This window comes from Chamaea fasciata, unplaced genomic scaffold, assembly GCF_029207755.1.
Source record: "Chamaea fasciata isolate MVZ Bird 193981 ecotype frontalis unplaced genomic scaffold, bChaFas1.0.hap1 SCAF_3, whole genome shotgun sequence".
NCBI lineage: Eukaryota > Metazoa > Chordata > Aves > Passeriformes > Sylviidae > Chamaea > Chamaea fasciata.
Window position 1 is genome coordinate 90,752,204 of NW_027094088.1, and position 11,712 is coordinate 90,763,915.

The following is an 11,712-nucleotide window of genomic DNA, read 5'->3' on the forward strand; positions in this document are numbered from 1 at the left end:
AGAGAAACGGTTCTTAATCCAGTTCAAAAGGTTTAGTGAAATTCTTTGGGGTGAGCTAGCTTTCCAGAAGGCTTTGCGAAACTTGCAAATTTACGGCTTCCCATTGGCGGCTGCTCCGCTCGTCGCCGTCCCGTGGGCTGGGCGGGGAGGGCCCGGCGCTGATCGCGGCTGCAGGCGGGGCCGGCGGGAGGGCTCTGCGCTGGGGCGTCCTGCGCCGGCTCGGCATCGGCGCTTTAACCCTCCGTGTGTGTGAGTAATGCGGGCCCCTGGGATTTTTCTCTTCCCGTTCCCCCAGCCAAACAGTGCCCGTGGCTCGTTTGGCTCAGGTGATGCCGGGAGCCGGGAGTCCGTGGCGGGCTCAGGCCTGAGCCGTGGATCCACTCTCCAGGTCACGGGCTCCCCGTGTCACAACACGGACCGCTCGTCATCTCGTGTCTGCCAACAGCTTGTCCCTGGGAGGGGCGGGAGCTGATAGCCCCGGGGGCTGCTGCCTGTCACACGCTGAGCACGGGACGTGGCCCCGGGGTGGTGTTGCGGGGGCAAGGTGGGACCGCTGTTGTGCTGCTGAACGCAGACAGGGGAAATCGGGCCCTAGAATCCTGGATCTGCGGGACATGCGAAGCACAGCTGGTCCCCTGGCCCTCTTCACCGATGTTCTTTTGGTCCGTGTTCACCTAGCGTGGGAGCGATCGCTTCTTACACCGATATTCGTGTTCCCCTATTCCCCCTGTTAGCCCAGATGGCCTTCATAAATCACAGCAAATTTTTCAAAAAGCCCCTTTTCCTGTTGAGGTGTCAGGCTGAGGGGAATGGACAGCAATCTACCAGTAATTGCGGCTCCTTGCTGCAAATGGCCACTTTTCTTCTTTCTGATGAAGGTTGGAGAAGGGAGAAGCTCTTTGCCCACCACCAGGGTGCTCTTTCTGTCAGATTAGTTCACAGATTGGACTTTCTCTTCCAGTATGGCATAGCAGGGTCAGTCCTAGGAACCTAGAATGCTACAGCTCATTTCAAAGCTTGTTGATTCCCCCAGTATTTACAAAATAAGCACCCCCTATGCCATTACCTTCCTCTGCTGCATTGACTGTGCTGGGCATCAGTGACTTGCTTGTATGTACTGTGACCTGTCCACTGGCCTGCTAAGAGCAGGTCTCTGGAAGTGGCACCGAGGAAAAGTGCCACTCTTCTGTTTGTTTAGTTTTTTAAACTACAAGTTAAAAATCACCTTTGGCTTTTTTCTTCTCTGTGAATGTAGCCGTACTACAAGTAGCCCCTGTTTCATTCTGTTCTTTTGTGTAGTTCACAGTGATACTTCTCTTTGGTCTTTTTTTGTGTGTCTAATTCATTGCTATATTTATCAGCAGTAGAGATACTACTTGGCAGTGTTTTAATTCCCTGTGACTTTCCTAAGAGCAATCGGAGGCCCCTGAGCAGGCAGGGGTGGAATAGCCTGGCTCGTTTGAATTCCCATGGCCTGATGCAGTCTCATATTTTGTGTTCTCTTTTCATGCCTGTTGGCTAACAAGCAGATCAAGGTCTTTTTTTCCCTCTGCTTATGAAAGAGTTCTTGGAATATTGGAAACTGGAGGTTATTGTTTACATGCCAAGAGCCTCTTTTCCAGAATTACTTGAACTGTGGATTGAAGTGACAGTAAATCACCTTACAGAGGGAACAGCTCTCAGCTGCAGCTAGGACTTGCTGTTTGGAAGTTCTGCATGTGAAATGCCAGTCTGATTAAATTTGATTGCTCTCTTGGCTTATGGCTCTACAGTGGAATCCAGTTCCTGCTGAGGCCTAAACACTAGTCTATTCAAAAAATAACAATTAATAGCCTCATTTGTGAGGTCATTAAAGAATTAAAATGCTGATTGATTATCTGAAAAGTCTACAAAGTTTTGCAGAGCAACAGGTTTTATTAATAGACAGAAATGTGACCTGTAGAAGGATAAGTAGTGCAACACTCTGAAACTCTGTATTTTAATCTCAGTTATTACAGAAGAAACAGGCCATTCTTCTGAAGTTTCTGCTGATCCTGGATCACATATTGCAATACTTTTGAAACTTCTACTGATTGCTAGATCACCACAGCTAGGAAAAAACTGAGAGGCTTAAAAGTACATTCCCATGCTTCACCTAAATGTAAAGAATTAACGTTTAGATACTTTTGACATTCCTTGATACAAGATCTGCCAGTTTCTGAAACTGAGTTTACTACCTCTTCTCTTTGATCATTTTCAAAGCATTTTCTTTGTGGTGATGTTTTTATTTTTTCTGTTATCTCCTATTTAGAAACTTGATGCTTACTTTTCTTGAATTTCAGAGGGATGAAAAGTCTGTGAAATACTTTGACTTGACTGTGCAGCAATAAAATGAAATCAGTTTAGACTGAAACTTTGCTAAAATATTTTGCCAAAAATTAACCTAAATGTTTGTTGTGTGAGTGACCTGTGAACCATTATTCCAGCTGCCATCAGATTTTTGTATCATTATTAACTTACTATCTCTTGTAACTCTTGTAGGTAGTAAGAAGTTTGAAGCCATGTCTGGAAAACCGAAACTTTACTACTTTGATGGAAGAGGCAAGATGGAATCAATTCGTTGGTTGTTGGCTGCTGCTGGGGTTGAGGTTTGTTTTAGAGTTTTTTACTTGTAGCTGCGCATTGGTAAGCTTGTGTTTGAGGCAGATCACATGTTATTAGTGAAAAAAGAAAAGGCATCCCAAGATGCAATAGTAAATGAACATTGGCCATTCAGTGTAATTAAATACTTTTACTTCAGGCACACAAAAGCATGGCTTCAAGTGACATGTTTTCTGAGCAGTGACACTGTAAGCAGTGACACTTGCTTAACACAAGAATGTGTAATCCTTAATTAAGCACTTGATTACTGACCTAGAGCTGCTGAACTAATAGATGTGTAACTAGTGTTATCTGTGCCCAGTAAAGCAGCAATTTACTTTCTCTAGTCTTTCTGTTTTCAGTTGAATGCCCACACAGAGATTTTTGTTTTATCTTTCACTCTACTGGCTGCATCCTCCATAATAGGCTCTAACACAAAATATGTTGTGTCTTGCATAATTTAGATGAAACTTAGCAAGGTGAAGTGAGCAAATTGACCCACATGTGTAGGGAAATGAGAAACCTCTGTGCAAGAGGAAAAATACTTTGGTAAAACAGAGAAGGAAGATACCACTTCCATTTTTTCAGATGTTATATAGTTTACCCTTTAATTTGCTGTCCATCTTGGTGGTAAACTGGTAATACAGTTTCAGGGCACAAAGGACTAGTATCGCTCTGAGTGTCCTCTTTTACACAATAAGCTGCTACAGTACATACAGTTACCTGTGTACTTAGCCAAGGAATACAAGTTTTTTAAAAAGACCACCAGTCTTTTTTTGAAGGCCTTGGAGAAGACAGAGCTGTCTGCTTCCCTCCCTCCTTTGTTCCTATGTTTTAAGTCCCTCTCTCTTCTTTTTTTTTTACATATTAAAAAAAGCTGTTGATGAGTACCAATTACTACATTTTTTCCTTGGAATGTTCTTTTAGCAGCTTCTCATCAGCAGAAACCTGGGTTCTGAATTTTAGACTGTGATCTATGGTTGAACATTTGCAGTATGTTAATATGCCTGATCTGGGATTTCCCTAGTACAGCAAATCTTAATTACTAAAATGAGTGGCACAGATGTTATGAGAGAGGCTGACTGAGCAAGGCATTTAGGGATTGGTAACATCAACCATTTTCTAGTCTCCATGTTCTGCATTGATCACAGACATGTATTGCACATGCAAACACGTACATGTAGATGTGTAACTGGTGTCTTAATCTTGAACTCAGCTTTTCCATAAGTAACACTGATTGGACTGGCCATCCTCAACCATACTGGATGCAACTACATCCGTCTGATCACCAGCAATTCTGTATCATTTTGTTTCTCATCTTGTGAATAATTAATCTTCAGGTGCCTGGAACATGCATCTTTACTAAACCTCCTGCAGGGCTTGCTACTTGTATGTTATTTTGTAAAAGCTTTGTTTTAACTTCCAAAGAATTTGTTCCTGTCTAGCTCCCAAATCAAAATATTGCACAGCAGATTTTTTCCACATTCCTGAAAGCATCTTAAGGACAGCCTAGACTGTACTATTGATTATTTCACATTACATTGCCTGCTTAATACTGAACAAACCATCCTCGCTCCAGTTCTTATTGCCTGTTCTTCTGGTAGGGTTGCCCTTAGCAGCTATTATTAAATGTGACAGTCCTGGAGATACTGGATATCCACTTCTCTCCTTGGTGTGTTCTCCCATAGAGCCATATCTGAAATGGAAAGAACTGTGATGTATATTATTTTCCTTTTATGGTGCTTTAAAAGTTTATATCTTATAGAAATGTGAAAAGATTCTTATTTCCTCTTCTTCCTCACTCTGTTTTGTCAGTTTGAAGAAGAGTTTTTGGAAACCCGAGACCAGTATGAGAAGCTCTTGCAAGGTGTGTCCAGGTAAACCTCACGAAAAGTGTAACCAGACTTAGAGATGTGTGAAGTCTTTGAAGACTGTATATGTCGTCCTTTCCACACAAAAGAGTAAAGCTGAGAGCTGTGAGCAGCTCTAGAGGCTGTATTTTTCCATATGTGGACAGATGAAATTGTAAACTGAGTATCTTTCCAGCCTGCAGCAGGGTTTGCCAGGCCTCTGGATTCTCCTGTTCTCCATTTGTCTGTGCATCCCACATCGTCCCAACAGACTTAACCATGGGCTTCAATAACCAGAAAATATGTATCCCAAAATTTCATTTTATGTCCTGATATAAATTAAAGATTGGTCATAAGAGAGAAATCTGTGAGTCTTAACGTTTGCTTCAAATAGTATTTGAATAATGGAACAGAATTTTTTTTACATTGCTTAGAACTAGACACTTTTTACTCATTGAGATGTTTAGTGTGATTGTCTCTACTGCATTTCAGTTTCATTTTAAAAGCTGCTGAACACAGTCCTGACTGCAGCTTCAGTAATTTTTTTTTAAAGAAAGGATGGTAACCCACAATAATTGTGTTTTTCAGTTTCATTTGTCTGCACCACTGTAATTTATTCTTTGCATGGAAGAACTCCAGTTTAATACAATGACTACCCACAGCAAGCTCACCATAAAAGCAGTGTTCCTCTGAAGACAGCAAGAAATCTGACATGAAGTTATTAGATCAGTTGAATAATATGTATCTTTCCTTTTAGGTGGATCCCTGCTGTTTCAGCAGGTGCCCATGGTGGAGATAGATGGGATGAGGATGGTGCAGACCAGAGCCATCCTCTGCTACATTGCAGCAAAGTACAACCTCTATGGGAGGGACCTGAAGGAAAGAGCTTTGTATGTAACAGTATTACTCTTGTTGAATTTAGTATGGTAGTTCAGGTGCATCTAGAATTAATTGTATAGTTGCACACACCTGTGCACAATCACCTGTGGGCCTCAATGATACACAACTTGCAGTGAGCCTGAGAGGCCAGTTAGATGCAAGCCAACTGCTTTGTTCTAACTCAGTTACTTTTCATATAAAAATACTGGAGTCATGGGTTTATTGTGCCTTAGTGAAAGATTAGTACAGCCTGACACAGGTATCCAAGAGGCGACTGGCATGTAGGTGCTGAACTACTTGTAACCAGAAAACTGTGGAAAGAAATGGTTAGTTTCTAACTTTTGGCTGCAAAATAAGAGCTATCATTGACATTATATGTGGTTCTGTGATGTCCCACTGCACTGTAAAAAGTGCATGGTTTAGATCTTTGGGAGCTGGGGAAAGAACAAGAAGAAGCTGTTGAAAAACTATTGGTTTCATGTGAAATTACATCCATATGAAATTACATCCTTGATGTTGTGCCTGTGAAGAAAAAAAAGTATGATTGGGATGTCTTAGTATGTAGCATTTTAAATGTCCATCTACACTACAAAACCTGCTCTCTTAGCTCTGGAAAAGGGACAATCAGAAGAACTGCTGTACTGATAATTTAGCTGGATGAAGAACCTGGATGCTTCAGAGTTCCAACCCCATTACTTATCTATTTGGCACTTGTTGAACTTTGGATGAAATTCTGAAGGTGGGATACATCCAGACAATTAAGTCAGTTGGGAATGATTCCTTGTGGTGCTGTGTGTTTCTTTGGTGATTGTGAAGTGATCTGTAACACCAAAGTTACACTCTTAACCTCTGTGCAGGCCTGTTTAAACCTGCACAATGAAGCAAGTAAAGAGCCAGAATCACTACAAATATAAGACTCACACTGTGACATATTTTTTTAATTGCAGAAATAATTTCCATGGGGGGGTGTGGTTTAGATTGCTTAAAAAAGCATTTCTCAGATCACACTGCAACCTGAAAAGGGGGTTGGGAAATTCAGTGTTTACTATCCTAAAACAAATACAAGGTAATTTGCTTGTGAAGGTGCCTTCTATTTAAGGTTTTTGTTTGCTTTGGTTTTAAGGATTGATATGTATGTTGGAGGAACTGATGACCTTATGGGCTTCATTATGATGTTCCCTTTCTTATCAGCCGAGGATAAAGAGAAACAACATGCTGTTATAGTTCAAAAGGCGACAAGCAGGTATTTCCCAGTGTATGAAAAGGTAAGGAGGAGGATCATTTTCTTCCCTGATTCTGGAGGGATAGCAGTGGGAACACTGGGTATTTCACCACAACCAGAAACAGAAGTGTCAGTGCAGTACTTTACACTAGGACATCCATACTGTCTCTTGGCCCGAGGGGAGTCAGAGCAGTATCAGACAAGTTGGGGTGGGTCAGCGTAAGAGCCTTTCACTTATCTTCTTCCCCGTGTCCAGTTAAGGAAGGGAGTGATAGAGCAGCTTTGATGAGCACCTGGTGCCCTGCCAGGATCAACCCACCACAGTAATTTGCATTGCAAAAGAAGTGCTCATTGTCGTTGTTTAACATTTCAAGTACATCTTGTTTGGGTTTTGTAAACACAGTAAAACACAGCTATTGCTGCTGACTTCTAGTCATACTGGAATTTCAGTGTTTTTCTGATCATTTGATAGAGAGGACCCAAGAGGTACTCTCAATGGAAATCAACATGCATGGACAGGATGATCTAGCAGGAATAGCTCCTCCATTTTAAAGACTAAAGAGAAGACAGTTTTTCGCTTTGCCAGGTCTCCTATAGGTGGTTGCCAGGTGCATTCTCTCCTATATTCCACTTGTAGCATCTTAGTCCCAATGCTTTAGGCTGATCACCTCTCTTTTATACTCTCTATTTTCCCATTGAAGTGGTAAAAACATATAGAAAAATTCCAGATAAATTAGACTTGAAAGGTGTGAATACCAAGAAGGTATCTAACCCTATAGTCTAGTACACAGGGTTACCTAGAGCTATAGGAAGAAAGGATTGGTAAGAAAAACCCTGAGATTCTAGACTTCTGCTTTAAAATGATCAGTGACTGCTGGCATATCCCCTGTTGCTCCTGTTAGCTGCATGGGAGAGAAGGGGGAAAAGGAGACTGTGGTATTGTCAAAGAAGGTGTGCCTCAGCATTTTGAAAACATGAACCTCAGCTGGCTATTCACACCTCTTTTTCATGTAATGACATTTCTAGGTTTTGAAAGACCATGGGCAGGACTTCCTTGTTGGCAACAATTTTAGCTGGGCAGATGTCCATCTTCTTGAAGCCATTTTAATGGTAGAAGAGAAAAAGTCAGATGTGCTCTCAGGCTTTCCGCAGTTACAGGTACCTTGCACTAACAAGATGCCCTTATGGCTGTAAATATGATAGATGATATTTCAAAGTCTGTTGTGTGTAAACAATTCCACAAAACATTTGTTACTTTTTCACTGTAGTCTTGCTTTTCCTACTTTAAGAAGAGCCTTGTAAGATGTTTCATCCAGAGAAACTTATTTTCTGGAGTAACCCCTGTACACATCTGAAGAAATGCACCCTCCCTTTTTTTGACTCTCACCAGTTCTGTGGTACCATTAAGTGAAAGATATTTTGTGGGTCACAAGAACTGATCTGTGTAATGTACATATTAGAAACCACAGATAACTGTTAATACTTCATCCTCTATCAAGACAAGACAGGGGGCTCATTTGTCACTGTGGAAAATAAAAGGGTTGAAGTGAGTTGAGAGTAAAATTCATCCACGGTTAAAACCATATTTCCTGTCTTGTCTCCACATACAGCTTGTTAAAGGATGTTACACAAATCAGTAAAATAGGATTTTTTTTCTTGTGTTACCTTCTGTTCTTTAAATACCATGTTCTTACTGTTTGCCTTTTAGGCATTTAAAGCAAGGATAAGCAGCATCCCCACAATCAAGAAATTTCTTGAGCCAGGAAGCCAGAGGAAACCTGTTCCTGATGATAAATATGTAGAGACTGTCAGGAGAGTTCTCCGCATGTATTATGATGTAAAAGCAGCAAATTAGTTAGCCTGGCCGCAGGCTGTGAGAGAGCTGTCTGATTGCACCGCAGAGGAAGGCGAAGGGGTGTTCCAGAGGTGTTTCAATGGGCAGGGGGTTGTGCCCTCACAAAAAATACACTAGGCAGGTATCTTTTATAACACTTAGTACTAGCCTATTTTCTCCTTCATTCATCTCGAGATTTTTTCTGGTAGTTTTAAGCAAGTGAGATGGCATCAAGCACACTGTCTTCCTAGAGACTTTGTGGAACAGCAGAAAAGAGAAATGTGAGTTGCTGACTGATAGCTTCAATATGTCGTGCTATTTCTGAGGACTTTTTCTAGATCCAGATTAGATTTTTATACGATGATTGCTTCCAATGTAGGCCTTTATTCTTCTTTAATATCACTGTTGGCAAATGAAACAAGTATTTGAAAAGAAAGTAGGAGTGAGGTCTTTCTCTTGCCAGTTCTGCTGGACATCAGTGACTTGTCTAAATGTCAACACTGTGCCTTTATAACTAAGATGCACTTTTATTACTGAATTAGGAAATAAACTGACTGCCAAATGATGTTTTCGTTTAATTTCTGTATCTAAAGGGCTTGTACTAATCAAATAAATTTTTTATGTAATCACATTGTTCTGTTGTCTCATGAATGAAAGCTGGGGCTTACAAACATTTTTACTTTTCTTGGAGGATAAATTCTTTAAATTTGATATGAGGAGGGTCGTTGTTAACCCACATGCCTCATGGAAAGGCATATTTTGTTAGTGTTTATAAACAAGAGAATGGAGACGTGAAGGAGAGATCGTAAACCGTCACACAAACCTGATATAGCTCCTATCTTCTACCAACCAAACTCAAAATGTTGTTTCTTTTCCTTTTTTTTTAACTTTATAGCTTCCACAGACAACTAGACAAAGGAATTTAAAATTATTTTAATCACTTCAACAAACATCACTTAGGTTTTGAAAAGCTGCTGTGCAGGATGTTACCTTGGTGTTTCATACTTGTTATTTATAGTTCTACATTAATGACATAGCTTACAAGAAATGATTTGTGCTCAATCTCTAATGGCCCTAGTTTATTCCTGTGTTAGCTGTGGGTTGAGAAATAAGATGCTACTTGAAACTGGGATGTACTAAGTACACTCATCTGATATTTGATGAACAAATTGCCCACTTGAGAGCTTGTCAGACTCCCCAGCTTCAGCATGACTGAAGTTTTCAGTCCTACAGACGCTCCCCACATTGCCAGGTATACAAAGTTTGTATTGACCTACAGTAATTTATCAGCTAATGTAATGTCAATTGCAATTACAGTTCAGTCCTTGGTTTAATCTCAGATTAGCTTCATAGAAAAGTTTGGAAAACACTGTAGTTGTTGATCATAATTCCTTTGCTAAGTGAACTTCTCCACAAAATGAGGAGAGTTGTGGTGTAAAGCTGTTCAAGAGTTTCACAAGCAAAGATGCAGCAGATGTAGGAGGTGCCTCTGCTAGTACGTGGTGGTGGTAAGCCTAACAGCTGATGGTTATTCCTATTAGTAAATAGAGTGGTACAGCAGCAATGAATGTGAGCAGAACAGCAGTTGGCACTGAAGCCTTGTCATGAACACTGTATATGTTTAGGACAGAGTTAACTTCAGCATAGCTCAAGAGTGGTTGTGTGGGCTGAATGACACTTAAACAGCACTTGGTGCACCCCTGGAGCAGATTTTTCAATTTAATTTCATCCAGAAAGAATTCAGTTTGTACACTCCAAGATCACACTGATGGGAGCCAAAGCACAGTTAAGAAATTAATTTTTAAAACACCCTCCTGTTCCAGACAACTAATGCAGACATACCCTGTAAGGCTCCAGGTCTGGCCCAAATGATGGTTCATTTCCTGATATTTCAGTAAATTGTTGATAAGAACTTAATTTTGTTTCATTATTTTTTACTTATCTTCTTGGTTTGTTTTGAAATGACGACACTTGAAGGTGTTATACATTGTGTGGACTTCTCCATACAAAATCTACAGCCATGTTTGCTTATGCTGCGGTGGCAGGGCTACAATGGTGTAACACAGTGTTGTGGGTTAACTCTGTCTGATGACATTCTTATTTTGATATTCCCACACAGGTTTGCCAATTTACTTTCTAACCTGTAAAGAGCAGCAGATTTACAGACTATTTTGTGATCTTCATCTTCTATATTTTGGGCAAACTAGGGATTAAATCAGCTTAAATCTAAGTCTTTTACCAAATATGTTCTTTATACTCAGCAACCTTGAGTCCTGGTAAGCACTCTAGCAGTAATTATTTAGGGTGTTAGCTGACTTCAGTAATGTTTTTACAACACACAAGAGCTCTTCAGTTCTGTTACTAGCCTTCAACATAGTAGTAAACAAATAAAACATACAGATGTTCGTTGCTGTTTCTCTTACATCTCTCAATGTTGCCAGCCCAATAAGTCCTGTCTAAAAATTGGTTAATGCATAATAACCTCAGGATTTGTTTCACTCCTACACGTCACAAAGCACTTTGACGTGTTCTCCAAGGACTAGGGGTTTTCTTCAGCTCTTGCTCTGGCAAGATCTATTTATGTACAAATCAGCTTGAGTATCATTCTGTTAGCCAAGTGAATTATGCTTAGTGGAGATAAGGGCTGTGATCCTATACAACCTTTTTCTGGTTTAAAACCATCTGCCGATGGAATGACAAGTTCATTTCCATTGAAAACACTGGGATAATTCTCGCCGATTTACTTGCAAGTAGAGGATATTTGCTTTAGTACAAGTTACGGTTTCTGATGACTGCATGGGGTCTTTACTTGTGCTTGCATTGTGCTAGCTCATGTTTTGCTAGATTGCAGTTAATTCCAGTGGAACACTACTATTTGGCTAAGCACATCTGAACGTGCAAAAGAAGCATCACCTATTCATAGGAATTTTTCAAGTCTCCTGCATGCCTCTTGTGGCACTTCTTCCCACCTGACTATACCAACACTAAGAAAAAAAAAAAAAAAGGAGCAAGATTTAAGGTTAGGATTCCTAACACTGCTTCTAGCTAGCACTTGACAGATATTCCTACGCTTAATATCACTCGCCAATTACCACCATAGGCAAAACAATTGATTTGGGGAAAATTACTATAGTTGGTGCAAAAGAAAAACAAAAACTTAAACACCTTCCTCCCACTCCTGTTCTTCCCAGACTCAACCTCCCTCCTTCGTTCCCGACTCCTCTGCCTTTCTCTCCTCCTCCTCTCCGTGCTTTCGCCAGGCGCTCTCTCCACTGTTTTCCCCCGGCACCCTGCCGTGCAGTGTTTTG

At 40.7% G+C, this 11,712-nt stretch overlaps 1 protein-coding gene across 4 annotated transcripts; it reads left to right on the forward strand.

Annotated features, from left to right (window-relative positions):
• The first annotated feature begins 153 nt into the window (after window positions 1-153).
• Window positions 154-9,030, forward strand: LOC136287248 (glutathione S-transferase 3). 4 transcript variants are annotated; one of them, XM_066179788.1, is made up of 7 exons: window positions 154-249; window positions 2,521-2,627; window positions 4,435-4,486; window positions 5,227-5,359; window positions 6,472-6,613; window positions 7,597-7,728; window positions 8,279-9,030. In XM_066179788.1, the coding sequence occupies exons 2-7, from the start codon at window positions 2,541-2,543 to the stop codon at window positions 8,423-8,425; spliced, it is 693 nt and encodes a 230-aa protein (XP_066035885.1). In that variant the 5' UTR covers window positions 154-249; window positions 2,521-2,540; the 3' UTR covers window positions 8,426-9,030. The 4 variants fall into 4 exon arrangements, with proteins under 4 accessions (XP_066035885.1, XP_066035883.1, XP_066035884.1 ...); XM_066179786.1 differs by having other exon boundaries at window positions 167-249; window positions 4,435-4,496; XM_066179787.1 differs by having other exon boundaries at window positions 189-249; window positions 2,525-2,627; window positions 4,435-4,496.
• Window positions 9,031-11,712: the final 2,682 nt, after the last annotated feature.

Coding starts and splice junctions, on each gene's coding strand:
- LOC136287248 (XM_066179788.1), top strand. CDS start 2,541: ATGTCTGGAAAACCGAAACTTTACTACTTTGATGGAAGAGGCAAGATG. Junction 2,628..4,434: donor TGGCTGCTGCTGGGGTTGAG/GTTTGTTTTAGA, acceptor CTGTTTTGTCAG/TTTGAAGAAGAGTTTTTGGA. Junction 5,360..6,471: donor GACCTGAAGGAAAGAGCTTT/GTATGTAACAGT, acceptor TTTGGTTTTAAG/GATTGATATGTATGTTGGAG.